The sequence below is a fragment of the Gasterosteus aculeatus genome, chromosome 9, assembly GCF_964276395.1.
Source record: "Gasterosteus aculeatus chromosome 9, fGasAcu3.hap1.1, whole genome shotgun sequence".
Taxonomy (NCBI): domain Eukaryota; kingdom Metazoa; phylum Chordata; class Actinopteri; order Perciformes; family Gasterosteidae; genus Gasterosteus; species Gasterosteus aculeatus.
In genome coordinates this window covers 1138188-1164153 of record NC_135696.1, presented here as the reverse complement: position 1 = coordinate 1164153, position 25966 = coordinate 1138188, and the positions used below count along the sequence as shown (strand labels likewise).

Genomic DNA, 25966 nt, shown 5'->3' with positions numbered 1-25966 from the left:
GCCTCCACAACCTCCACAACCTTCACAACCTCCACAGCCTCCACAACCTCCACATGCTCCACAACCTCCACAGCCTCCACAACCTCCACAGCCTCCACAGCCTCCACAACCTCCACAACCTCCACAGCCTCCACAACCTCTACAACCTCCACATCCTCCACAACCTCCACAACCTCCACAGCCTCCACAACCTCCACAGCCTCCACAACCTCTACAACTTCCACAGCCTCCACATCCTCCACAGCCTCCACATCCTCCACATCCTCCACATCCTCCACATCCTCCACAGCCTCCACAGCCCTGCGTTCCATCGCGCCCACCGCTCACATCTCGGGGGATCCGGTCCTCCAGCTCTTGTCTCTCATGCTGAAGCTGCCCAGGCTCTCTCTCTTGGTCACCTTGTCCTCCCGCGGGCCTTTGTGCTCCCGACGGGACACGGAGTTTGAGGCTTTGTGCTCCAGCTGCGACAGATGCTCCATGCTGCTGTAGACCTGCAGGGGGGACACAGTCAGACCAAGCTTCATTTGGGCTGTTAGCAGTTCTTAACAGATCTGAGAGAGGCGGGACGAGATGCGCAGGGAACCAAGAGGCGGTCTGTGGTGGATCAGGATGAACAATACGTTGAAAATGAGAGCGTTATTTCCGACTAGTGCGTAACCATCTATTTTACACGTCAAAAGAATTGGAAGTTCCTGATGAATGCCAAACCGTGACCTGACTCTACAACGTAAAACGCTTTCTGGTTGCAAATCGGTTGAAAGATTTCTGACGAATGAATCAAATACACGCTTGGGTTCGTCGCAGGCCTCATTAAGTGTGTGTATGTATTCAGCAGAGGCTTTGCTTGGGAAAGAAAACTCAACAACCCTCGAGCGTAACTTCAACAACATCTCACATTTAATTGAAACTGAGCCCCTCGATGAGGCACTTCGGATTTCCTCAAGAGTGAGAGAAGCGAACATGCAGGAACACCGGGGGAGAAAATCACAGCTCAAATGAGACTCGGCCACAGAAAGATTTTCAGGATCATTAAACATCTGTAGAGCGAGACCCTCCGGATTAGATGCCAGAGGTCTGGCAGTGTGGACACCACCAGCTCAATTTCTTCGATGATTTGTCGCATTATGGTGAGAAAAATAATGTGTCAAGTGAGAAACTACATATGTGGACCAGAGTTTTTAAAAACAAGGGAAACGCCAGCGACTGAGAAAGTAAGCGAGGAGGAGAGGCAACTCAAACCTTGCTGAAGCGAGGAGAACAGGAGGAGAACTTGCTGATCTCCACCGGCTCATCGTCGTTGGTGTCGTCCTCGTCGTACGCATTGATGTGGTGGTACCGATCCGAGCGAGCTGCCCGGGGGAGACCGGGTCAGACAGAGAGAGGGAGAGGAGATCACACAGCTCAACATTAGAAGTGCATTTCCGATTGTGGCCGTGTGGTAAAATGATTGCACGGCTGATGGCAGTGGCCGTGAACCCAGAGGAACCTACTGTCAAAGTAGCTGGTGTCCTCTTCTGACTCCAGGTGAGGGATGAACTCGGCCTTCTGTCTCAGCAAACTGTTCCAGTCCAGCTCCGTGAAGAAGGAGTGCTGCTTCACCTCAAAAGCGCTGCCTGTAGGCACAAAGAACACGGCCTGTCGGCCTCACTCAAAATACACAACCAGCTACGCAACACAGTGTTTAAGAGACGGAGAGACGGATGTTTTCCTCAGGAGTGGGTGGAGAATGTTCGGCTTGTGTAGTGACCGGTTTCAGTTTTTTCATTATCCAGATTTGGTTTGTTCAAATGAAAAAAAAAAAAAAAAGAGTAATAAAAACTAGAATTGCCGCCTTCCGGCCGTTTTGTCTCCAACAGCCAGTCAAGATGCAGTCAACGTCCAGCTCTGTCCAAAGTGTCACAGCATCATCTCCTCTTTTTAGACATTTGCACGAAATCGTTTTATGTTGCACATGGATTATGAGTTATGGCCACAAATATGTTTTGAGGCGTCACAGCGACCGTTTCACCACCGAATTGTAATCACTTCAATATTGAGCCCAGGTGGAATTAAGTGCCACATTTTAGGACATTTTATAAATAAATAGATGTCAATAGTGTACTCTGTGTCTGTTGGATTTAAAAATCATAAAAAAGTAAACGGTTATATTTCTAAAAGTTACATTTCTTTGATAACTTATTGTATAAATGTGTCCAAAAGTGACACCAATTATGAAAAAAAAAGAATTTAAGACGCCACATGCTGTACATATAGAAGTCTTTGTATTTACTGCAGGTTTAGTAAAGTATTTACTACTCCTGTCCTCTCCCCTCTGCGCCGTGTTCAGCAGCCTTCAGTCAGTGTTTCTGTCACAGACATTTTGTCAAATCACTGTTGGTCTCAGCCATGGCCTCCCAGTTCTAACAATCAATCAAACTTTGTTTGTATGGCACTTTTCAAACAGGTGAGCGAAATCCAAAGCATTTTAAAGATGACCGTCAAGCTAAAATAAATAATAGGTAATTAATAAAAAATAAATGTGGACCATGAAAACAATAAAAACCGAATTAAATGTAATTTAAAAATGAAATGACATTCATTAGTACTAAATCACCGTATAAAATTAACTATACTATAAAATTAAAAAATATATAAAATCATACAATTCAAAAACAATAAAGTTCTAAATAAAATAATACTAAAACAAAATATTTTAACTTAACATAAATGAGAAAACAATTCACATAAATAAATAAAATAATACGATTTCTACAATATCTGAAAATAAAATGTCTACAAACCATTATTAATCGACGGCCTGGCTGAGGCCTTTGATTTGACAGCTGTTTCTGTGCTGAGGAGCACAGAGTTAAATGATTTATCTGGTTAGTGCAAAATGTTTATTCATGAAAACAGCATTATAATTAATTAATAACAGCAGCGCAAAATAGGTGCAGATCAGAGCTCTGATATCATGTAAATGTTAGTACCTGTACCCAGCCTCACAAGAGGGTTGGTCTGCAGGAGGGCAGAGATGAGGTCCTGGGAATCCGCGGGCAAGGCGTCATCCCCATCTGGCCAAACGATGTTGTCTGAAGGAAACGACGCAACAGAGAGAAAGGTCGGTGTTATGCCTCCTTCTGAAGTAGTTTTAAGAAATGAGAAATCACCTGTTAGTACAAACTACTGCAAAATCCCTCTTAATACCTGCATTTTACCCCAGAAAAAAAAAGACAAAACATGAAACTGCTGCAGTATTGAAAACTCTGCTCGGACTATATCACATGCTTGAGATGCACGGATATGGAATGGTGACGCTCTAGTTTCCTAAACGTCTGGTGTTAAAAAAGTCTGGAAAACAAACTCCCGCTTACTTTAAGGAAAACTGTAACCCGGCGGAGTTGAAACACAGCGTGAAGCTCTCGATGCAGGTCGAGAGTGTCTTCACAGATGTTTTACCTGTGATGACCTGTCCAAACAGCTCCTCCGGCGTGTCTCCAAAGAAAGGCACACAGCCCACCAGGAACTCATAGAGGATGATGCCCATGGCCCACCAGTCCACCGGCTTTCCGTAGCCCTGCCGCAGAATCACCTCCGGAGCGATGTACTCTGGAGTACCACACACCTGGGTGATGGAGGGGCGAGGGAGGCACGGGGACAAAAAGAGACAAACACGGGAAGAAAGACGGGTTCCAGTTGGCTGACAAAATTCCACGTGTCCAAATTACATCATTGTACGTTTTCCTCAATTATGGCCCCTTCAGATATAATGTGAGGCGTGTCAAATGCTGTGGTTTGTGATTGTTTTCTCTCATCCCTCATTCAAAGAATCTGTGAATGAATCTGCTCATGGATGAAACATCCGAGACCAGTAACAGTGAGAGGAGGGGAAAAGTCAGTTAATCCAAATAGCCAAAAATAATGTACGCGCACTCTCAGCGATTCAGAGTGTCGGCGCCATTAGAGATCTTTGCTGTGAAGATTTCGGTCTCTGTGTCAAAACAATTAATTCCAAAGGAGCTGCATTCGTCTGGGGAACAGTTCAGCGTTCCATTTAGACAGATTAGTAACCAAAACAGTTTGCAAAGTTTAAAATGTCATTTTTTAATGTAAAGAAAAGTCTAAATATCTAAATGTTGGTCAAACAAACCAACCGTAGAAGCAGTGAAATGGAAACCATCAGCTTCGTTTAATTCTAAGGTTTAATTCTAATAAAAAGGGGAAACAAAGCATATGTACTCGTGACATCATGAGCGGGTGGATGAGAACCACTCTCCAAATCACAATCTGTGGTCTGTGTCATCCGCAGACGTGATCTGATCCTGGCAGAAAAACAGATGGCCGCTTCGCTGTCTGACTTCATTCAGAGCATAAACAATAACTATAATTGCTAAAAGCGGTTATTGTGAAGGAGATGGAGCTGATTAATGATTCCCTAATTCAGAAGAGGCAGGAAGCATCGTAACACAGTGTCATCGTTTGAGGGCCACGGTTTCGCCCACTGAACATCCCATGTTATAATTACAAACACCTCTTTGTGAGATTAAATACATCAGCCGGTGGACTTTCTACTTCACGATGTGGGAGTCAAGTACCGCAATTAAAAAACGGTACACCGTTGCTACGATACAGGTGACAGACCTGCTTGTCCAGGAACTCTCGGGCATCTTTCTCAATGTGTCCCTCGTACAGGTTGGTGGTGAGGCTCATTAGACCCATCTTTGACAAGCCAAAGTCTGTAAGCTTGATGTGGCCCATGGAGGTGATCAGCAGGCTGTTTGGAGACAGAAAGCAGGAACTCACTTCTGCTGCGGCGCAATAGAACAGACCATGGGGTTATTTCTTATAAGATGTGCCGTGGTCACTGGTTTACTGCACAATGCGCCGGCGGGGGCTGAAGTGGAGATAAGATAAGATCCCCTCTACCTAAAAACCAAGACTAGCAGTACTATCAGTGTGGGGAAAGCTACATTCCATTAATACTTCATATCTGTTGTCCCAATGAAAGGGAGCGTTCCAAACAGTTCTCCTTTTCTTATTTAAAATACTCACTGAGGTAAACACTTCTCAACAATAATACTTTGTCCTGCAACCAGAGGAGTCGCACCATAATGGCTGAAGATTCAAGGCACTTCTGCATTGTATTACGTTTTCAGAGCCTGAAAGATGGCGCTATTTCTACCACTGTGTTCTCTAGCTCGCTAGAGCAAAATAAAGAAAAAAGTGTCGGCGCAGGTTCAAGCAGTCACTTGTCAGGCTTGAGGTCTCTGTGGACGATGCCATAGTTGTGCAGGTATTCCAGGGCTAAAACGGTCTCGGCGAAGTACATCCTTGCCAGCTCCACCGGCAGAGCCCCAATGTTCTTCAGCAAAGTGGCGCAGTCGCCCCCTGACAACATAGAAACACCAACATATCCATTTCAGAAAGGAAAGGCAGCGTCCCTGCTTTAGAAATGTTGATTCAAGTGCAGTAAGTCTTCAGGATGACATTAATCGATCATCTGATTAAGCAGCATAGCTATATATATATATATATGATAATGTATAATGTAATATATGAAAATGCTCACATTGAGCAAAATAAATTGATATATATACTCGTATCAATTTTCCTGAATGAGAGCTTTTTCATTAACAGCTTTTCAGGAGTCCAGCTGACACTTTTATCAAAATGAAATAAAAGAAGAGTGAAGGATGGAAACCCAATCTAATGCTTTTCAGACCCCAGACGCTGCAAAAGAAAAAGCAAACAGACCAAGAAATCAGCCACTCAAGAGTGCTCATGAATCATAAAACACTGTAGTAACTCAAGTCCTTCCTGAGCATAATAAGCGTCTGCAAACAAGCCGAATGAGGTTCCCTCACCCTCAACATATTCCATGACCATGCACAGATGTCTCCGTGTCTCAAAGGAGCAGAACATGGAGACCACGAAGGGATTCTCCGCGAAGGTGAGGATGTCCCTCTCCACGAAGGCCTGCTGGATCTGGTTCCTCAGGATCAGATTCTGCTTGTTGATCTTTTTCATGGCAAAGCGCTGACGCGTCTCTCTGTGTCGCACCAGGTAGACGGCACTGGAGAGGAGGTGAGACGGAGGAGACGAGAGTGAAACCTGAAGGGTCCGGTGGTGTCCCGGTGGAGCACGGAGGACGCAAAGCACGGGGGGGCCGAGGTGGGACCAATGAGAAGGGGCCGTACGTTACAGGGTTAAAATCCGCCTGCTTGAAAGTGGAACTGCACACTTCCTACAGACTGTCTGTGTTAAAGATCTTGGTTTAGTTATTTTCCACGCGAGGACGTTCTTGGCATTACGGTCCATCCCACGTGGGATTAAAAGAGAAGATGGTTTTCTATTCTTAGCCACCACTTAAAGCGCCTTCCAACACAAGGCAGCATTCACCCGTGCAGCACATTTCACACGCTGGTGGAAGCGGCTACCAGACGCACGCGCAGCCATTTGAAGCACAACATCTTGCCCAAAGACCCCAGGATACGAAGACTCAGGGGGCCAATTCAACCAAAACATTATATGCATACAGGTATATGATCTCAGGTCAAACTGTGTATACAATCTGTGCAACATCTTAAGTAATGTGGCACACGGCAGACAAGTCTCCTGATTGGCTTCTTCATCCGCCAGGCTTCCTCATCTAACTGGCTAAATGTTTCATGCAAATTGTTAAGCCATTCTTTGTGCGTTATGCATGTTTTAACTTGCTAAACACGACGTGGCATCGTTCGGATACCTTTTTAGATACGCATGACAATGCTGATTATTGGCCCCAAACAGTCTCAACAGTCCCCCCCGTTGTTATCTTTTGATAAAATGATCATCATGTGGCGTATGTGGTAAATGAGCTCACCCATAAGCTCCATTGCTGATCAGCTTGATGCTCTGAAAATCCTCCTCACTCGGCGGCTTGATGACTCTCCCTTTTCCCTGTTGACACAATTTTAAATCATAATTGAAATCGCTACAAAGGGCGTTTCAATTAAATGTTCATGTGTCGTTGCAACTTGGATGATTTGACGCGCGTGTGCGTGCAATCATTTAGCGTGTGAGTGCATTTCGTCCTTCACCTCGGTGGAGTCGTCAGCCTCCGGAGTGTGTGGACCCTCACTGTCGTAGCTGTCGAGGCCAACGATTTCTGCTTGAGAAACACGTTAGTTATCAGGACTCCAGGTTGGCAAAATGAAATGCTTCTGCCTAAAACAGCTGCCGACATAAACATCATAAAGAAATACATGATGGGAGAGAAGATGTCTGAAGACTGAAAGAATACTTGTGAAATAGCGTCCTTCCTTTTGATTTGTCTTTATTCCTTCAGCGTCCGTCCCCCTTACTTTAAAACCTCTCCTTCGCTGAGCGGCTCACTGCCAGAGTCCTTCCACTCTTATATGTGACAGCTGCTGGAATCCACTGATTATAGCGCCGTTTTGTCAAATAATTCACTTTGCAAAGCGCTTGCGAAGCTGCTCTGTGGATTTTAGCTCCATGTACAATGACAGTCATTAAGCTGACACTGATGCACTTGGACGTTTTTTTCTCTCTGACGTTGATAACAAGTGATCTGGTCAGCGGTCTCTGTGAGGAAGTGCAAAGTGTGGCTGCAGCTACGTGAGTGTGCCCTTGTGTGCTTATGTGTGACGGTGCAGGCAGAAGAGAAAGTGCAAGATCAAGATATCAAGTGGTGCATTGTTAGCAGAGAGGAAACTTCTGGCAGGCGTGTATTTTTCATGGAAATAAAAGAACCGGCACGGGTTGATTGTGAGGAAACATTCAGGGTGATTTAACCCCTGGGCGGACGAGCAGCTCCTGATGGATGGGACCCGCAGCGGCTTAGCAGACGTGCAGACAAAATGTGAGCCGTGGTGATTAATGAAAGATGCCGCGCCGCTAGCCAGCAAATGATCCGCCCAGTATCATCTCAAACATCCTGATGATGCAGAACAACCACAAAAGCCGATAGCTCAACCCATTGAGAAACACGTATGCTTGTTTCTGTCCGTTTAAGAGGGTGGGGGGGATCTTTAGGGGGAGACGTCATCTGACAACTGAGGGCCTGAAGCTTTATTTGAGATGCAGCTCCCCGCTGTGTGTCAAGATGTTCTACTCATTAATCAGAAAGACACACATTCAATCGAGTGAACATCACTAGTAACGTACGACCTTTTTAGCGATTGGATGACGAGTGGTTCTGTTCTAGGTTTCAGAATGTGCACGCTGGGCTAATGTCCGCTGGGCAGACAATGAAAGGTGAGAGGTTCAAAGTTTGACATTGAGACAACTGCATCCTACCAAGACAACCACCACCTTACTGACTTTACAATCTGAAATGATCTCTACAGTATTTGGTGGGAGTCGGACCATCTGGTGGCGTGGTGCAGCCAGAACAACCTGGAGCTCAACGCTCTGAAGACAGTGGAGATGGTTGTGGATTTCCACAGAAACGCAGTCCCACCCTCCCCCATCACCCTGTGTGACTCCCCCGTCACTATTGTGGATTCCTTCTGTTTTCTGGGCTCCATCATCACCCAGGACCTCAAGTGGGAGCTGAACATCAGCTCCATCACCAAGAAGGCTCCGCAGAGGTTGTTCTTCCTGAGGCAGCTGAAGAAATTCAACCTGCCAAAGACGATGATGGTCCACTTCTACACGGCCGTCATGGAGTCCATCCTCTGCTCCTCCATCACCGTCTGGTACGCTGCAGCCACAGCCAAGGACAAGGGCAGGCTGCAGCGCGTCCTCCGCTCTGCAGAGAGGCTGATCGGCTGCAATCTGCCGTCCCTGCAGGACTTGTTCGCTTCCAGGTCTCTGAAGCAGCTAAAAAGATGGCGGCCGACCCCTCTCACCCCGGACAAAACCTGTTTGTGCCCCTTCCATCTGGCAGGAGGCTGAGGTCCATCAGGACTAAGACCTCCCGCCACACCAACAGTTTCTTCCCGTCGGCAGTCGGGCTCATCAGCAGAGCCGGTCCCCCACTGACTGACTATAAGACTCCACCGGTCACTCCCTTCTCACTGCACATGCGCTTGCCCCTAAACTTTCTACTCTATGTGATGAAAATGCACATGTTGTTGTTCTTGCACTATGTTGTCTTATCGGTCTTGTTGTCCATTGTCTTACTGTCTGGTGTTATGCACCAACCCACAAGTCAAATATCTGGCATATTTTAGTAATAAATGTTCCTGATTCTTGATGAATGCAGACGCATGTGTTCTGGAGAGAGAGATTTGGCCGAGCTGAAAAGTCGGAGGCCTGGGGAGACGGACAGCCGGCTGTGTGTTTGATGGACCCACTTTCTAGCCTCTCTGAAGATCCCATCAACACACAATACTAAAAACCATGTCATTCATTTCCTCTGCGTTAATGTTCCTCGGGGCAAATGAAATAATACTATTTTCATATGTTGGACAGAACCCGTAAACCTGTATATTCCTTCCTGTCTCTTACCCTCCAGCGGGTCTCTGGTCAGGCCCAACTGGCTGATGATGTATCGGGGGATGTCGGCCTTCATCAGCTGTCCCTCCTTGGCGTGGTCCTCCGCCGCCTCCAGCAGATGGTAAAACTCTTCAGGGTTGAACTCCTATCAATGGAGGGGAAACATTTAAGCACAAAGGGAGCCGCGACACGAATGAGCTCACGGTCACGGCTGAAGATTTGTGTGCGCAGCACGGGGGAAAGGCATCGCCGCTCGTTTAACTTTCAGCGGGAACAAATATCTCCCAGGTTGACAACGAGTTTAAACATTTTCAGGTAGGTTGATACACCGATGCCGGAGACAAACCAGCTGTGGAGGTGAACTCACGACACGCTAATCAGCCTCCTGTCAACGCCAGATGATTGCCAAGTAAAAATCATCACTTGATGTGTGGGAAGGTTTCATTAATCCGCTCAAACACGTCTGTGTGTGTCGTGATGGACTGAAGGCTTTTTAAATAGTTGCACAACTGAGTAATACTGGTAACTTTTCGTATTTTGAGATATAAAACCATCATGTTCTGTCCACAGTCATCGTGGTTACATGATAAGTAAAGTATATTATGGTATACTTGTTACTCAGGAGTAATGTTTCTTTTCATCGTCAGTCTACCTGGAGATTATCTTTCAATTATGTGGCTGTTAATCTTTAAGATGTGAGGATATAGTGAAAACATCACAGTGATAAACGGCCCAAAACCCCCCAGAAAAAGTGGTTATTGATACAGAAATTTGATTTATCTGGATCATAGCACAATATTTCACAATGATTCAACAGGGTAATGCACCATGATTACTGACAACAAATTGTGAGCTGATATTAAACTGTGTCACTTCTCATCAACGGCATTTATGCCCAAACACAACTATGTCAAACCAACACAGTGTTAATACACCTTCCAACTATAAATTGCTTTCACGAAACATCCCCACCCTTTTTTTTTTTATCCCTAATGAAACATTCTCCGGTGGCGTCCTGTGGGATTCCCTTTCATTCCTTTTGGTGGAATAACAGTTTGATTAGAAAGCGGAGCCCGAGGCAGCCGGATCATTTCCCCTGTTCGCTCATATCTGCTCCCCTCGACCGGAGGAGAAAAGAGGGGGAATATAACACTGCGCTCACGGACAATGTCACAAAAAAATGTTTTCACCTGATCGCAACGCGCAGCCGACTTGAACGCTAAATGAACACAAAGCCGGCGGACAACATTTTATCCACGCGCGCGTCTCCTCCTCTCCGACCTACGGCCGGTGAAGATCTTAAGTCTCCTCCGGATCCTGCCTGACCCTATTGACCTCCTCCCGACGGTCGTCTTGGCAACGGACAGATGAGCCCGGGGCTGGTCGGAGGAGGGACGGCGGCGGAGACAAACACGCGAGACCATCCATCAGTCCAGGTGCGGCTGAGCCTCGCACGCATACAGAGAGGCTGGTTATTACTAAGTCAAAGCGACTTGTGTTCTTTATGTACCAGCATGTCAAGGACACGGCTCCGTTTCGAGTCGAGGGAAGAGACCAACAAAGCAGTGGGGGCAGAACAAATATTTTAAAGAATGCTGCAGGTGAAACTCTGTGTGGAATCAACTAAATGACAAACCGTACCAAGGAACACAGTTAGCCACATAGACTGTAAAGCTCATGTTGATATATTAACCCGGGCGGTTTATGGATTGCGGTTTTGAGCGCTTTCGGTTCATCATTTTGCTCGTCGCCATCTTGTTTGTTGCCACCAACAACGACACCAGAGGGCGAAGACAAGTTCATCTGACAACGTTAGTTAACCTTGATGAGCTGAAAACACACTGCGAAGGCGTTAAAGCTCCAACAGCCAGACCACACGACGCCTCGGTATCGGCCTGTCAATCACAAGAAGACACGGCCTGAAGCGTACCTGCCCTGTGGTCCATTTCACTCTAAATGGGACTTTTAAGTTCATTCAAGCTAAAACAAATATCATATGAATCACTCTCGAGTAAACAAGGTGGGCTCACATGGTTTTACTCCAGTGGCTGAAATGGTCGACTGGATGCATGCTCATAACCGGTGTGTGTTGTATGTGGCTGCATGCTCTCCGTTACGTCTACACACAGTTTAACTTCTTTTCTAAGACTAAAATACCCGGGGGGGGGGGAATAATGAGAATATTCTCCTCTTCATCTCATCTTTGTATAAATAAAGTTTAGGACGGTCTAGGACACGATGGTTAGTTGTGAACCAGCTCTGTGTTGCTAATTTTCCATAATTGAATTGTGTTTCTACATTATTATGATCTGAGACGGCGATTCGGGCACACCTGTGAGCAGCAGGTGTGCTCTTTGATGGAGTGTACTGTACATTGCTTCTATCCCGCCCCCCCATCAAACTAGATGGGAAAATATCATTTTAAAAAGGACAGCGGGTCTGTAAAATATTAAAAAGAGTCAACATCCTTGTTAAGGAGTTTGAGCAATAGGATGGCTGTGTGTCGGCGTTTCAGGCTCAGTGCTCAGACCCTCCGTCCACACGAGTCTATGGCAGCAGACCAAGAACAACATACTGAACGGGAATTACAAGCATCTTGGAGACGCCGACTCACCAAACACTCGAGGAGCCGCGCTGGACGGGATATGATGATGAAGAGCTTTTTGACCAGCTCGATGACGAAGGTGAGCTCCGAACTCTCGGAGCGCTCGTAGGCCTGAGAGCGGGAGGCAGAGAGAGACGGGCGGACAGACAGACAGACAGACAGACAGACAGACAGACGCGTGGGCTCGGTTAGACACGCGTCGGATAACGGCAGATAACCGTTGCTCTCCACCACGTCGTCCACTCACGTCGTTCAGCAGCTTCTCCAGGTTCTCCTGCAGCTCGCAGAAGTACACGCTGGTGATGAGGCCCTCGCGCGACTTTGTGAGGCAGTCCCTGGACAGCTCGGCTACCTGGTGGTGGATGAAGCTCAGGACGCCGTCGGCCAGCGGCATCACGCTCTCCGGGCAGTAGTTGTGGATGAACTCTGCCAGCCTCTCCTCCATCTGCGCCGTTGCCTGCGTGAATACGAGATGGCAGATGACCGTTATCGTGGGTAAAGAAATGAGTGGTCTGTAAATTGAACCTCACATTAGGTGGCGTATCTCGACACCTGCCATCGCCGGCTCTGACGCGCTCTGATTGCAGCGTCCCCGCGGTTATCTCTGGGCTATTGTGTGTGTGTTGCATAGCTGTCAAGTCAATTGCAAAAACGCCTATTTCAGATATTCAACTGTTAATTAGGCTGCAATGTGGAGCCGTTATTTGCAGGCCTTTCGAGCTTTCAATAGCGTGTAGGAAGCCTTGTTAGCGCTGCCTCACATAGCATTACTGTGAATGAGTTCATGAGGGTGAGGACCGTGTGTGTGTGTGTGTGTGTGCGAGCAAATTACGTCCATTTCCCAACACACATTTCCCTCTCCACAGAAAATAGTGTTTCCCTACAGGACTCGTGCAGGCTGCTTTAAGGAGTTTAGCATACGGTCTGATAACGCACTCGCCCCCCGGAGCAAGATAAGTGATTTAATGGAGTCATCGGTGACTCAGAGGTGAGGTCGAGCATCTCAGACAAGGACGTCCTCCAGATGTGTCGACGGCTCGCAGAGAGCGGTGATCTCACGGGATATTCTGAGGGGTCGCCATCTGACATCGGCAATACCGCTGCGAGCCACATGCATTTTTGACACATGATAATTGCTTAATTAAGAAATTGAATCTAATACAAAAAGCCTTTCGATCTGTTCATATTGCTGATGATAGAAAAATCAATGTTTACTCGTCACCAAAAAGCTGTGAATCCCACAGCTGACACGGGAGTCGCTCTGGAAAACCCTTTCAGTCCAAAATGAGTGTGATTCAGCAGAAGTGTCTGCGTAGTCACGGTGGTTGCGCTGTGTGTTTGTGTGTGAGAGGCTGACCTTGGGGAAGCGCTCCTTGTAGACATGGTTCATCATCATTATTTCATTGTCATAACAGGAAGGAGAGCGCCCCGGGCTGAAGAAGGCAAACACACAGAGCAGGAGAGGGATAAACAACACACACGGAGAACATCAGAGACCCGATTTGGTTGTTTTTTACCCGAATGAGGGAATAATTCACCACTTCTCCTCATGCGCGTCCTGTCTGGACATTATGCTAATCCAGCAATCTGAAATTCAGTACACTCTAAAGGATGTGGCGTACTGCATGGGGTACTGACGTAACACAGGCACAAATATATTAACGTGCTTAATGTGCACCTTCCAACACACTAAATCAACCTCTTCAATAAAAAATCCCCCAAAAACTCAAACAGTGCAGAATGCACAAAAGCATATGGCGAACAGATTTCTAGTGGGCAAACACGCTTTAGCTTTGTGGAGAAGATGTGACATGAATAGAAATAATGAGGCATGTCGAGGTACACAATAAAGCATTCTGTGTACTGAAGTCACACGATTATCGAGATTATCCAGGGCAGCGACTGCTGAGGAGCTTAATATGAAGACTGAATACTGATCCGTAGAGTTGTTGTTCCACCAGAGGGGAGGCTGCGATGGGTGAGGTTGGTCTTCTGCTAATAGAGAAACTGCTCCAATATGGAGAGGCCTTCAGGGTGGACTGATGCTGATTTAATAATAGTGGTGGAAATATAGAAATAGGCTCGGAGTAGAATGGACATCACCCTTAAAATCAATGTAGCAGGATGGTCGTGGGGGCAGCAGTCATTGCCACGGAGACCACCGGCTAACTGCTAGTTATGCAAGTACGTTTTGCATAGCATTAAAGCATGCATGCATTAAAGCATGCATTAAAGCATGCATGCATTAAAGCATGCATGCTTTAATGCTACCAGCATACCTGCACCAGCATGCATTATGCTGGTCACCAGCCTACCTGCACTAAAACACAACGTATGCTGGTTTTGCTGGTCACTAGTCTTGCTGGTCCTTGCTGTTTTTTCTAGCAGGGTGGTGGAATACTAGCTCGCTAGTTACCTCGCCTATAGTTCTGCAATGCTTTAGCGCAGCTCAGACAATACTTAACCTGTCAGTAGACCACTAATACTTCAATCAAATAGAATATATACTTTAAATACTTGTACTTAAATATATCTCACAATGTGTGTAGTTTTACTACTAGTACATTTCGTTGAATGCAGTACTTTCGATTGCAGTATTTTATTGTGGGGCACTAAGAATCTGTATATTTCCTCTACTGCTGATAATAAACCACACACATCTGGAAGATGTGTAATCAGAAGACATTAGTATGCACATCTGTATGTGCTGGAAGTATGTTTGCCGCCTCATTTAGAAATCACAGGATACTGATAAATATTTACTTCTATGAAATAAAGACCTAAGACCTCACATTAAATGACAGCTGCAGAAAATTAGTAAATTACCCACTAGCACAAACAAGTACATTATATGTATATATATATATATATATATATATATATATATATAATAACAGGTGAATTATAGAATACAAAGGCCTGTGCTCTGAATTGATGAATGATGAGAGCATTCTGCATCTATTTATGAAGATGGAAGTTGTTCCTGCACATTTTCCCTTTCATAGCCGTTTCATATAATCTTGATATAAAGAATTTTGATTGCCCGTGTTTACTTTTCATTAAACAACCCAAAAAACTCCTTCTGTCATCAGAAAATCAACCTACGGCTTGCATCTGGAAAGAAAGCGCCAGCATTATGTTTCTGTTGCCATGGCCAAGAAAGCAGCACGTCAGTCCTCCCTCGGGGAGGAAGCTCACACACACGTAGTAAGTAGTTTGCACGATACCAAGCAGCTCCAACCGTCTCTGGCCCGCGACCGGCCCCCGCCTCTCACCTCAGGCTCCGGGAGCGAGGTCGGGCGTGCGGCGAGCGCCGGCCCCCGTCGTCGTCCGTGATGCTCTCGGTGCTGCCAAAGTGCTTGGACAGGAAGTGCAGCTCGTCCATCGTCGGCTGGAAGGGCAGTTGGTGCAGACGCTCCTGGGATGAGCTGGATGACTGCAGCGAGACATTAAAAAGAGAGACAGGGCTTCATTTTTGCACAGCTCCTGGTCACGTCTGGGAAAAGCTGGAGAAGAGGAGACCGAAGGCACCAAATGGCACGAGCGCCAGCTGTACTACATGAGTGGGTGGAAAGAGCTGAAACAAAGAAGCGGCTCACGGAAGGATAAGAGAGAGAGGTGGAAAAATAAGAAAATGTCCAGAAGGAGTTAGTGTAGGAGGGTAAAATGAAATAACATGGACGGAACATCACAGCAAAAACACTGCAGGGAGTGAAAGACTCTTTGTGGAGGGGGGGGGGGGGGTGTATACACCTTTAAACAAAACACTTCTCCAGTGCAGGAGGGGGGAGAAAACGGCTGGATCAATGGGAGGCTTGATGAACACGTCCCCCGATGGGACACTTTGAGGGGCTTTGGCCACTCAACTATTTCTGCTCCGAAAATCCATTATAAACTCCATTCAGGTCTTAGCCACTTAAAAGCTGAAGACAAGAATGTTAGGGATCAATCAATTAATATCAGTTAAGATGCTCGCTGGAGACAGGGAGAGGAAGCAGGCTGAGCTAAATGCCCCTCGTCATAGATACAAAAAGCTGTTTGTCTCCTTCGTGAACCAGCTGCATCTCAGTCACTAGGTGTGATAATAATATGAGAGGAAAAAGGATTTTGAGGGAATCATCACCACCTGGATCAACTTTTTGCAATTTTTTGCAACAATATGACTTGATTCATATTGTTCTGGGTCTTTACCCTCATGGTTGGACGTGAGTCACTTTGGGTACCAGTGTCCGCTAAATGCAATGTGTTCACTCATTTTAGAAAAAATAATCATTTCCACAACTAATTGCATCACTATTTGGATCTGTCGGTTTTCTTCACCTGTAACTTTTTATTCTTCCTCCATCTTCTGTTTGTGTTACCTCAACTTTCCTGGATACATTTGGTTGTTATCTACCTCTTCCTCCACACACACACACACACATCTGCTGTTCAGTATGCACGGGTCCTGCTGCACCTAATCAAGCCAGCAATGGCCCGTGTGAGAACTAGCAGAGCATATTTCCTGACGAGGTGGAGGGGACGAAGACCGATGGAGGTGAGGAGGAGAACGCTGAGAAAAACCCTCTTCAAACTCATATACCGGTAAAAAGAGATCCATGGGTGGCCTGCAGTGTACCGTGCGTCTCTCTGTCAGAAGGTGCATTGGAGAGGAAGTCAATGAAAGAAATGAGGTGTGAAGCGCAGCAGAGCACAGCACAGCAGAGCACAGGGGTTTGATTATGAGTCAACACCATCCCTCCACCTGAGCGTCCTAGGTCCTCGGACAAAAGTGAACATTGTTTTTTTAGCCCCTCAGTTTGCTTCAAAACACGTTTCACTTCCACCTACACTCTCTCTTATTGGTCTCTGTTTACCATCCATCCCTGCGTCTATGGCGGTAAAGTAATACTGAAACAGGGAAGAACTTGGTCACATTTCATTTTTATCGTCCCACAAGGCCCAATACATAAACCCAGTTGATCATATCTTAGCAACTCATGTGCTATTTATAGTTCGGCGTTGCAAGTGAAGCATGTTCTTCAGCTATGAAACGGTTTGAAATAATCGTCTGAGCCTCAGCGAGCAGAACACAGAGACAGTGTGTGTGTGTGTGGGTGTGTGTGTGTGTTTGCGTGGCATCCAGCTGCGGAAGTGTGGGATTGTTTCAAAGCGGCAAGTGGAACATGCAACTTTCGAACATGAATCCCATGCACTGATTTAATGTGTGGAAATATATGCAAATAAATTATTTGAGAGAGATACATATTCATGAGAGGATAGAAAAACCCAACTCATCAATTTAGCAATAGACAAAAATAACTTCACGCACATTTTGGGCTGTTGATTTCATGACTACACGGCTAAATTATCAGGAATAAAAAGCAGATCCCTCTTTAGAGTTCCCTTCCTGTTCTGAGGTGCGGCGTTTGATCTTCATGAGTTTTCTTCTGTCACGCTCAGAGGGAAAACATGGAGGATTCTCTCAAACAGGGACAGGCGCCTGGCGCTGCTGCTGTCTTCAGAATTAAGGTGTTTACTAGAACCATCTAGAACTAGAACTATCATGAGATTCCACCGAGAACACTATGTACTATTTCAAGAAGCCAATCCTTTTTATTTCAAGGGGTTTATTTAGAACCCACCCGGGGGTTCGATAAAAAAACTTTTTACATCCCACAGCTTTAACCTAAACCCCCAAGAGCCCCCACAAAGGGTTCTACAGGGACCCGCTCTGTATTGTGACCATTTTATATTCCAAGGGTTGCATCCTAGACCCCAAAAGGCCAGGGTCTGTGTGGTGCACCAACCCACAACAATCCCGGTTCACATTCACAGTTCGGGGGGGGCGGGAGTCGCTTTTGACCGTCATGTATTCAATCTTTGGACGAAAAGGGGTTCTTGACAAATCATTGTGCATGATGCATTAGAGCATGCGCAGCTTTCTTCATCCACTTAAACCTACCGTTGAACTGGGCGTATTGGTGCCATATCCAGAGGAAGGCAGAGAAGCCAAGGACCATCTACGACCATCAGCCCTGAGGAAAAGACACATAGAAAAGTGGGAAAGGGATGATTCTGATATCGGCTTCTATTTCAGTCCCTCCTAGCAAACACAGTTGTCCTGAAGCATTCCCATGGCCATCGCGTCCTTTCTATCCAATTACACTCATGTCCCCTTTTATCCCTCCGGCCACGCCTGACGCTGCCTCCCAGTGAGCGATGAGGGACACACATTTGGGCTGAATTCCGGCACCTCGCCTCATTCGTCTTGGTCTGCTGTCAGGCCCCTGAAGAGCTTTTTTCTCTGTGTGTCCATGAGGGTAAAAGTAATCTTGTGCAGCATTTCACTCAGCTAGTCGAAGCTGCTCTTGCAGCGTCGCATGCGTGACTGACGTGTGTGCAGAAAGCAGGAACGCCGACCTGCGAGAGGAGGCGAAGGAGAAGTGGGCTGGTCCGCTGGGCGAGAAGTTGCGCGGGCTGTCCAGCGGACTACTTCCTGTTGGAAGACATGCGGACAGAGCAGAACATGTACACTGTGGATTATAGCAACCAGAGGTCATTTTATCCACCACGGCTGTGGCCTTTGACACCGGCGACACTGGAAGCTTCTCATTACAAGTCGAGTAATATTATAACTGTCCGACTAAATGACTCCATGGATAAATTAGATGCTAGAAGCCAAATTGACCTAAACCTTTTTAGAATACTGCGATTCATTCTGATTTATTATCTGAAGGCAGCGACGTTCAGCGGTCTGATCTTCAGAGCTTTGTTTACAGCGGCAGAACTGTCCATTGCTCGCTGCGATTGTCCATATTTGCCATCGCTTTGCACCTTGAAAGCTTGACGAAGCTCACTGCGTTACTATGACGACTGTGAGCTGAGACGCAGCTGCTTGTTCTTTGTGTCGTCTGAGTGTCGTCGTGTGGATCTTGTGGCGCTCTCGGCCCTCAAAGGTGCTAAATTCATAGCATTTATATAGCCGCAAACAACTATTTGCCCTGTAAAGTTATAGTGGTGTAACGTCTAATCTGATGTCGTAACCTAAGCTTCACTGCGCATTGACCACATAGCCGGTTGTGCGCATGCATTTTAGGACTTGTGAGTCTCTATAGTGCTCCGCTGATTAGCACATAGCCTTATTGTGTCTGCTGTTCTACAGTAAGTCAGTATCTCATAAAAAAAACTGAATCTGGCGCAATGTATAACTATTTAATTGTGGACTGCTTCATGTGCACAAGCTTCCCACACTGACCGATGTGTCCAGGCAGTGGCGAGTGGGGCCGCGGCAAGGTGGGCGACGTGCTGGTCAGGATCAGGCTTTTCCTGTTGCTGGTTCTGCAACTTGAACACAAACGAGAAGAGAGAGGAAGTCAATACTCATCTTCACTCAATTCTGCTGTCAAATAGGGTTTATTGAGTGACCCCCAGGTCAATGAGGACACCGAGGTCCTTTGAGCCTGTTGGCGTATTGGTCACCTTAAGCCAATGTAGAGCTACAGCAAAGTTTGTACAGTAGGCCTCTGAGGGTGTGTGTGTGTGTGTGTGGGCCATAATAAAGGACTTTATTGACGTCCGCTCACCCACACGGGAGAGCAACACAGCAACAAAGATTTTTTTTTTATTTCCTCTCGGCCCGGCTGGGACGACAGCAGCTGCTGTGAAGCACAAAGGCAGAAGCGACGAGGCGACGGAGCGACGGGCGGAGAGGAGGACAGAGGACCGGGGAGGGCAGGTTCCGCCCCGATGGGAGGCCCGAAACCATTGAACCATGAGGGCTTCAGCCACCGCTTCCCCCGCTGCCACCGCTGGACGCTTCATGGACACGCAGGCGGGACGTCTCAGGCGCATTAAGGGGGGATTTGGTTTGTTCTGGTTTGCATCAGCCGGCAGGCTGCTGCTCTGCAGCCGTGCAGGACGCGCTGTAGATCACACATTTATAATCGATATCCTCCCCTCAGCGCTCCTTCGTTTTGATCGCGGCACATGAAAGCCCCTTGGCGGGATTGTATTGGTGGCGGCGCTTCTCCGAGGGAGTGCTTGTCCTCCACCCCGGGGAACAGAGGTGGAGCATATTGAAATATTTAAGGCGAAGGCGTTAGCTCTCGGATGGAGGAGCTTAGCACCACCCTGCGCTTCAGCCTTCGGGGAGAGCAGACGGGGGGGGGGGGAGGATTCAATGGAAACCACAAGGAGTAAAGAGACGCGGCGCGCAATTTCTTTTTCTGCGTCGTACTCTTCTTTTTCCACAATTATCCCTCGTTTCACTCGCTCTATAACCAGCAGAGCTGCGCGTGAATCACTGGAGCGCACACTGCTCGAGCTTCACTCACAGCACATGTTCACATCCACAGCGGCTCCACGGAGACTCACTTCTAGGTGAAGTGCCACGGGATTGATTCCTCTACCTGCCTCATTTCTGGGACATTTTCCTGCTTATTATTTTCACTCTCAATGACTTTCCGTCGGTTTTTCCTTTGTGCCGCTACATTTTCCCCACTTTGTTCTCTTTCGGCTTCATCCTTCCTCAAAATGAACTCTCAGAATAATGAATAATTGAAACGTGTGACGTGCAGGGAACTCGTTCTTCTGCTCTAACTCCCCTTTCAGGGTAATAGAGTCAACGAAACCATTAAAAGACAGTAACAGAATGAAAACCCACAAGGGCAAAGCCATCGAATCTCCCCACAAAGCCACTGTGTTTTATAACACGGTCATCTGAATGTTGGAAAAGGGCATCTCGCCCAAAGCACTTTGTATTTTAAAATCAAAAAGGGTTAAATATTAGTGCTGCTCTTTAGTCTATAACCCAGCAGCCAGCCGCACATTCATCACCAGCAAAGGTCACATTGGAGTTCTGCTACTGGCCTGCAGACGTGAGTGGAACATACGATAGAAGCAGCAGGTAGGGGGAGGATTTATCCATATATACAATATTATACATATCAATGTATTCATACCCATTAGTTGATATATACATATATACATATGATATAGACATGGAGCTACGTTACAATCCGAATACATTTGAACTCTGGTGACACTTTTTTAATACTTATTCCATTTAATTCTCCGCATAAAGAGTGAAGTCATCAGACATGCAGGGCACCATTTTAAGGAGAAGCTCCCATTAATCCTTGTCCTGAAATAGCGGCCACATAATTAGCTGTCACAGCGCTGGAAGTGAGTGAGGGTTACAGGACGGTGGCAGTAAGGAATTATGAATAATTATGAATAACATGCTGCAGATCCACCGGACTGGAAACGCAGAGGAGATAAGAGATGTAGGGAAAGTGTGCGGGTGTGTGTCTTCGAGTGTGTATATGTGGGTCAGTGTGACCGTAAATCGCTGTGTGACGGTAATGGTCACGCAGTTCTGGGCTCATCCTCCCTCAGTCTGGTTAAGACGGTGTGTGTGTGTGTGTGTGTGTGTGTGTGTGTGTGTGTGAGATGCAGTTAGTATGCTACACATTGCCGTCTTTGAAGCATCAATCTGGATCTGTCAAACACAAACACCTTGTCTGTTTACAGCAAAACAAGCCGCGCTACATCGTCCACCGCCCTCCTCTGCTGTCAGCCGCCTGCTGGCGTTTGGATTCATTCACATTCATTGATCTTAAACAGAAAGCCGCAGCTTCGCTGAAAACGACACGCTTTCCGTTAAAATGTTTAAACCCATTCACGTCCAATTACGTTAAGAATGTATCATTGCCCGTCCATTATGAACTGACCCGAGAAGAAAGAAGGAGAAGGAAGAGGATGAGATGGGAAATGTGCGTAACCGTGGCAACACATTCCGGAGTCACACTCCGAAGAAGCAAACAGCGACGTCTCCAACTGTTTCCTTTTTCTATTTTCACCAAAGCTCACAGTGAGACGCTCGCGGTGAGACGCTCACAGTGAGACGCTCACGGTGAGACGCTCACAGTGAGACGCTCGCGGTGAGACGCTCACGGTGAGCGGGAGGCGAGCGGCGGACTGCATCGGCCCTGATCTGAGACCAGTGCTTGGATATGATGGCAGGCGGCAGCCCACCACGACGCTGTGAGGCACGTTGACGCAGCCGAGCCAGCGGCTGCTTGTGTGCTCGAACCGGAAAGCGAGTCTCATAATCTGTCATAATCCACAGCGTAATCCATCATCTGTGAGTGTGACAGACGAGCAGCGGCGAGGCGCCGTCAGTCAGAGAGATTCATCGGGGTGCCTCTGTTGACGGACACTGACGGAGCTGATGGTGAGCTGCAAATTCATTCTCTTTCATCTGTTTGATCGTATTTGTTGGTTTGGTTTTGATTTCAGCCGGTCTCAGGAAACGCCAGCATGACAGACAGTGACGGGGGTGAGAAACGAGAGAAACGAGAGAAACGAGAGGCACGAGGGCGGAGAGAAAGAACCCATTTCGGCTGAATTGTGTTTATTTGGCAACATAATGAGATACGTTAATGTTCCACAAAGCGTTTACTGCCAACACAGTTGGCAAATGTTCCCAATGAACATATCGGTTAAAACGTCAAGATTAACGCTCGTGAACAGAAACATTCAACAAGTGGACGGTGACGCGACTACTAGACAGAATATTGGACATTCATCAGGTGACACAAAACATCGTGACTCTAAATGATAAAGTTGGGCCGAAGCGGGTCGATGTGTCAATGAGTAAATGTTAACAACAGCTTAACAACAGATAAAGCCTCATTATTTAATATGTTTCATTTCATCACACTGCTTTAGTAGCTTAAAATGAACAACACACGAGAAGAAGAACTTGTACAAAAGTCTCTACTCTCATCTACATGATCCAGGCAGCAATTGCAATTCAAATGCAAAGATTATTTTGTAGCAGACGGGCTGAATGACAGCCAACAACCCCGGTGTGTGTTTCCTTGCTCCCAATATCCCGGGGCTGTCATTGGCTGCAATGCCCCGGCCCCCCTGCTGGGTGGGGGTGAGGGTGGGGACGGGGAGGGTCAAAGGTTAAATCTGTGGTAATGACTTTGACAAGCAACGATCGCTATGCAGGCCAGGCAGCCGGCCATTAGTCTCTCAAGCACACGCGCACACGGGATAGAATAAATAACACACATTGTTGGTTCCCCAACCCCTCAAAAGTGTCCCGACCGTCTCATTAGAGCAATACAAGTACTGCTCACATGTCATTAGATCGACACATTCCACGGCTGGCTGCCACTGACGAACACTCTCATTCTGCATCGGTAGCGATGGAACAAGGAGACGAGTTAATCACAACTAAGGTCATTTGTCACAATAGCGCTGTCCTCAGCGAGGTCATTGGTGTTTACTGAGCGAAACAACACTGCGGCGATAAAGATGGAGCAAGAAAACACGAGCGCGCGGCCCAAACAGAAACGCTGTAAACAGGCGAACAGCTCCGACGAACCAGAAGAATCAGAATCAAGGAAGTATAATTTATTCAACACGGTCAAACTCAGTAGAGGTGTGCTTTTAGTTTACGGCGGAAGATGTAACTAAGACTTCCTGATGTCCTGATGTCATTGGGGAGCTCGTTCCACTATTTAGGAGCCAGGAGAGAAAACTGGTGGCAAAGTAAACATGTTTTCAGTAATACCAGAATCATACAAAGACAAATTATGTCATGTGAATACATATTACCGCCAGTGATTTCGCCAAATAAACTAGTTCCAGCTTGTGTTCGCAGGTTGACACACCGAGCAGAAGCTGAATGCATTTCATGTCAGCCGCTGTGAGAGGCTGCACCAGCACCAGGGACGTCACCCGCAGGGTTCTGGAGCCTTCATTAGGTCACCGTGGGTCGGGCGAGTTGTAGAAAAATATTCAGAAATTGGCTGAGCGACCAAAGCTGTTTATTTTTGTTGTAAATTGCTCCCCGGCCCAAAAAAATGTAATAATCCACAGGTTAGCGTCAGCTAAATGACCGGTAATGTAAAGTTGGTCATTGTGTGGGTCTATGAGGGATTACTCACCTCTGGAGGCGGCCTCAAGTGGCCATTTGTAGTACTGCAGTTTGGGGCATTTTGCAGTCCTTGTCAGGTTGCTACTTGGGTACTTTCTTTCTTTTTGTTTACTTAATATAAATGTCAACTGCGGGACATTAGTCACATGCTGCAATTTCCCTGGTACAAAGTTTAGCGTTTCACATTATTGTACACAATAACTACTTGACCGGTAATTTAGTTTTATAAAAAAAAAAACGGAGATAGAAGAAAGGGAGCTAAAATAAATGAATCACAGTGGGGATTTAGCTAATTGATGTTTCCGCAATACCGTCCTTACTCATGATCTTGTTTTAATTGCAAACCTCTATCACAAACTCCCGATCTTCCGTTGTCTGTGTCCTCATGTGTGGGCAGCGGCGTCTCATTTTATCATGCTTCATTGACTCTTTGGTAATTACTTCCTTAATGGCGTCTTTATGTCCTCTCTGCTCCCCTTCTGCTGCCATACGCAGGCAAAAAGGGCTTTGGGCAGGTTTGTATTAAATATTAGCACATCCGCTGTAACGTATGGACAGCGATGAGAACTCGTCGGCCATTAAAACTGAACATCTCTACATCCACGCACCATCAATTCAACAGGGAGACAATTCAGAGCGAGGGACATCACGCGGGGACGTCAAACCCCGTCCAGTGTGGGATGTCAAGCACGCCGTGTGTTTACCGCACAATGTGTGCGTCGGAACATTAGTGATCCCCCGTTTGTGAGTTGGCGACAGGTATGAGCGAGCGCTTAATGTGCTTTTACCAGCAGATCATTAATTGTGTGTGTGTGTGTGTGTGTGTGTGTGTGTGTGTGTCCATCAGTCTGTCGTGTCACCTGCTGCTGTAGAAGTGCTGACACACAGGGCACAGAGGACACCAGACGCTCCCGATGGTTACAGCATCGATCGCTCCAGGCTCACTTCCTGTCAGGTGACATCCCTTTCTCTCTCTCTCTCTCTCTCTCTCTCTCTCTCTCTCTCTCTCCCCCTCCCTCCCTCCCTCCCTCGCTCTCTCCCTCAGGACCTCTTAAAGGTGAGTGCATGTTTACAACCTTGGGAACTGGGAAGGAAATGGACGGGATCCAATGCGACCCCTTTAAAAAAAAGAAGCTTTCTGGAACAAATAGCTGTTTTCATGTCAGCGCGTCCTGCTACACAACATCCACCGCTCCCACTGCCGGAGTTTCAAACGTCCACCAGGAACTAGACGGACCCCACAGGGTGGAACTAGGACCTGGTGTTTGGTTGCTATGCAATGTTGCACAAAGAGACATAGAATAGTCTTTTGCTCTCATCCTCATGAAAGAGAGGCTAACCAAGTCAAAACAACCGAAACAAGTGGAAAAATAATATGCATCCAGTATTTAAAAAAACTATAAAATAGCATTTTTTTTTGACAACTTTAAAGTACAATTCTCAGTTTGTAATGGGAAAAATAAATTTAAAAAAGGCAATGTGTCGTGACTCTTTAGCAGAGTAAAGGCACTGATTACGTAACGAGCTTGTTGTGTGACTGAATATAAAGTTGGCCGGCAGACTGAGCAGCTGACGTCCTAAATTACCCCCCAACTGGGTGGATAATAAATGTTGGCCAACGTTCACACTGCGTTCAGGCTCAACGAGGGCTGATTTCACAGCGGCTGACTGATAAATCACAAAGTTGTCACGGAAGTCGGCCGTTTTTCCAATCGGCTCCTTGATTAAACGCCACACACTGTTTAAAGAACGACGCGGCATCGACTCTGTGATTGGCCGCCTTGCTCCCTTGGCGCGTTCAATTGATTGGATGCTGACGACGAATTATGAGCATAAACTTGTTCAATCGGACTCATTTAGCGGCTGGCTCGTTAGCTCGCTACGGCTGAACTACTACTTTTAGATTGTGGCCATGATGTATCAGTAAGTGAGGAAAGGTCATCTCAAATCAAGATCCAATTATTGGATATTCTGAGCTTCTTTGACCACAATCAAGACATTTCAAC

General features: G+C 46.7%; 1 protein-coding gene across 5 annotated transcripts in view; it reads right to left on the bottom strand.

Moving 5' to 3' along the window:
* The window catches only part of mast1a (microtubule associated serine/threonine kinase 1a), a 48377-nt gene that overhangs the window by 8004 nt on the left and 14407 nt on the right, over nucleotides 1-25966 (bottom strand). For all 5 annotated transcript variants that reach the window (XM_078080661.1, XM_078080660.1, XM_040187614.2 and 2 more), the window contains 18 exons: nucleotides 19263-19351; nucleotides 18428-18503; nucleotides 17970-18042; nucleotides 15301-15461; nucleotides 13383-13458; nucleotides 12273-12482; nucleotides 12035-12136; nucleotides 9433-9565; nucleotides 7059-7126; nucleotides 6842-6918; nucleotides 5844-6052; nucleotides 5229-5367; nucleotides 4621-4753; nucleotides 3439-3604; nucleotides 2970-3071; nucleotides 1491-1613; nucleotides 1240-1349; nucleotides 328-491 (listed from right to left, as the gene is read on the bottom strand). In XM_078080661.1, coding sequence (XP_077936787.1) covers nucleotides 328-491; nucleotides 1240-1349; nucleotides 1491-1613; nucleotides 2970-3071; nucleotides 3439-3604; nucleotides 4621-4753; nucleotides 5229-5367; nucleotides 5844-6052; nucleotides 6842-6918; nucleotides 7059-7126; nucleotides 9433-9565; nucleotides 12035-12136; nucleotides 12273-12482; nucleotides 13383-13458; nucleotides 15301-15410 — 1922 coding nt within the window. In that variant the 5' untranslated portion in view covers nucleotides 15411-15461; nucleotides 17970-18042; nucleotides 18428-18503; nucleotides 19263-19351. The remainder of the gene's footprint in view (nucleotides 1-327; nucleotides 492-1239; nucleotides 1350-1490; nucleotides 1614-2969; nucleotides 3072-3438; nucleotides 3605-4620; nucleotides 4754-5228; nucleotides 5368-5843; nucleotides 6053-6841; nucleotides 6919-7058; nucleotides 7127-9432; nucleotides 9566-12034; nucleotides 12137-12272; nucleotides 12483-13382; nucleotides 13459-15300; nucleotides 15462-17969; nucleotides 18043-18427; nucleotides 18504-19262; nucleotides 19352-25966) is intronic.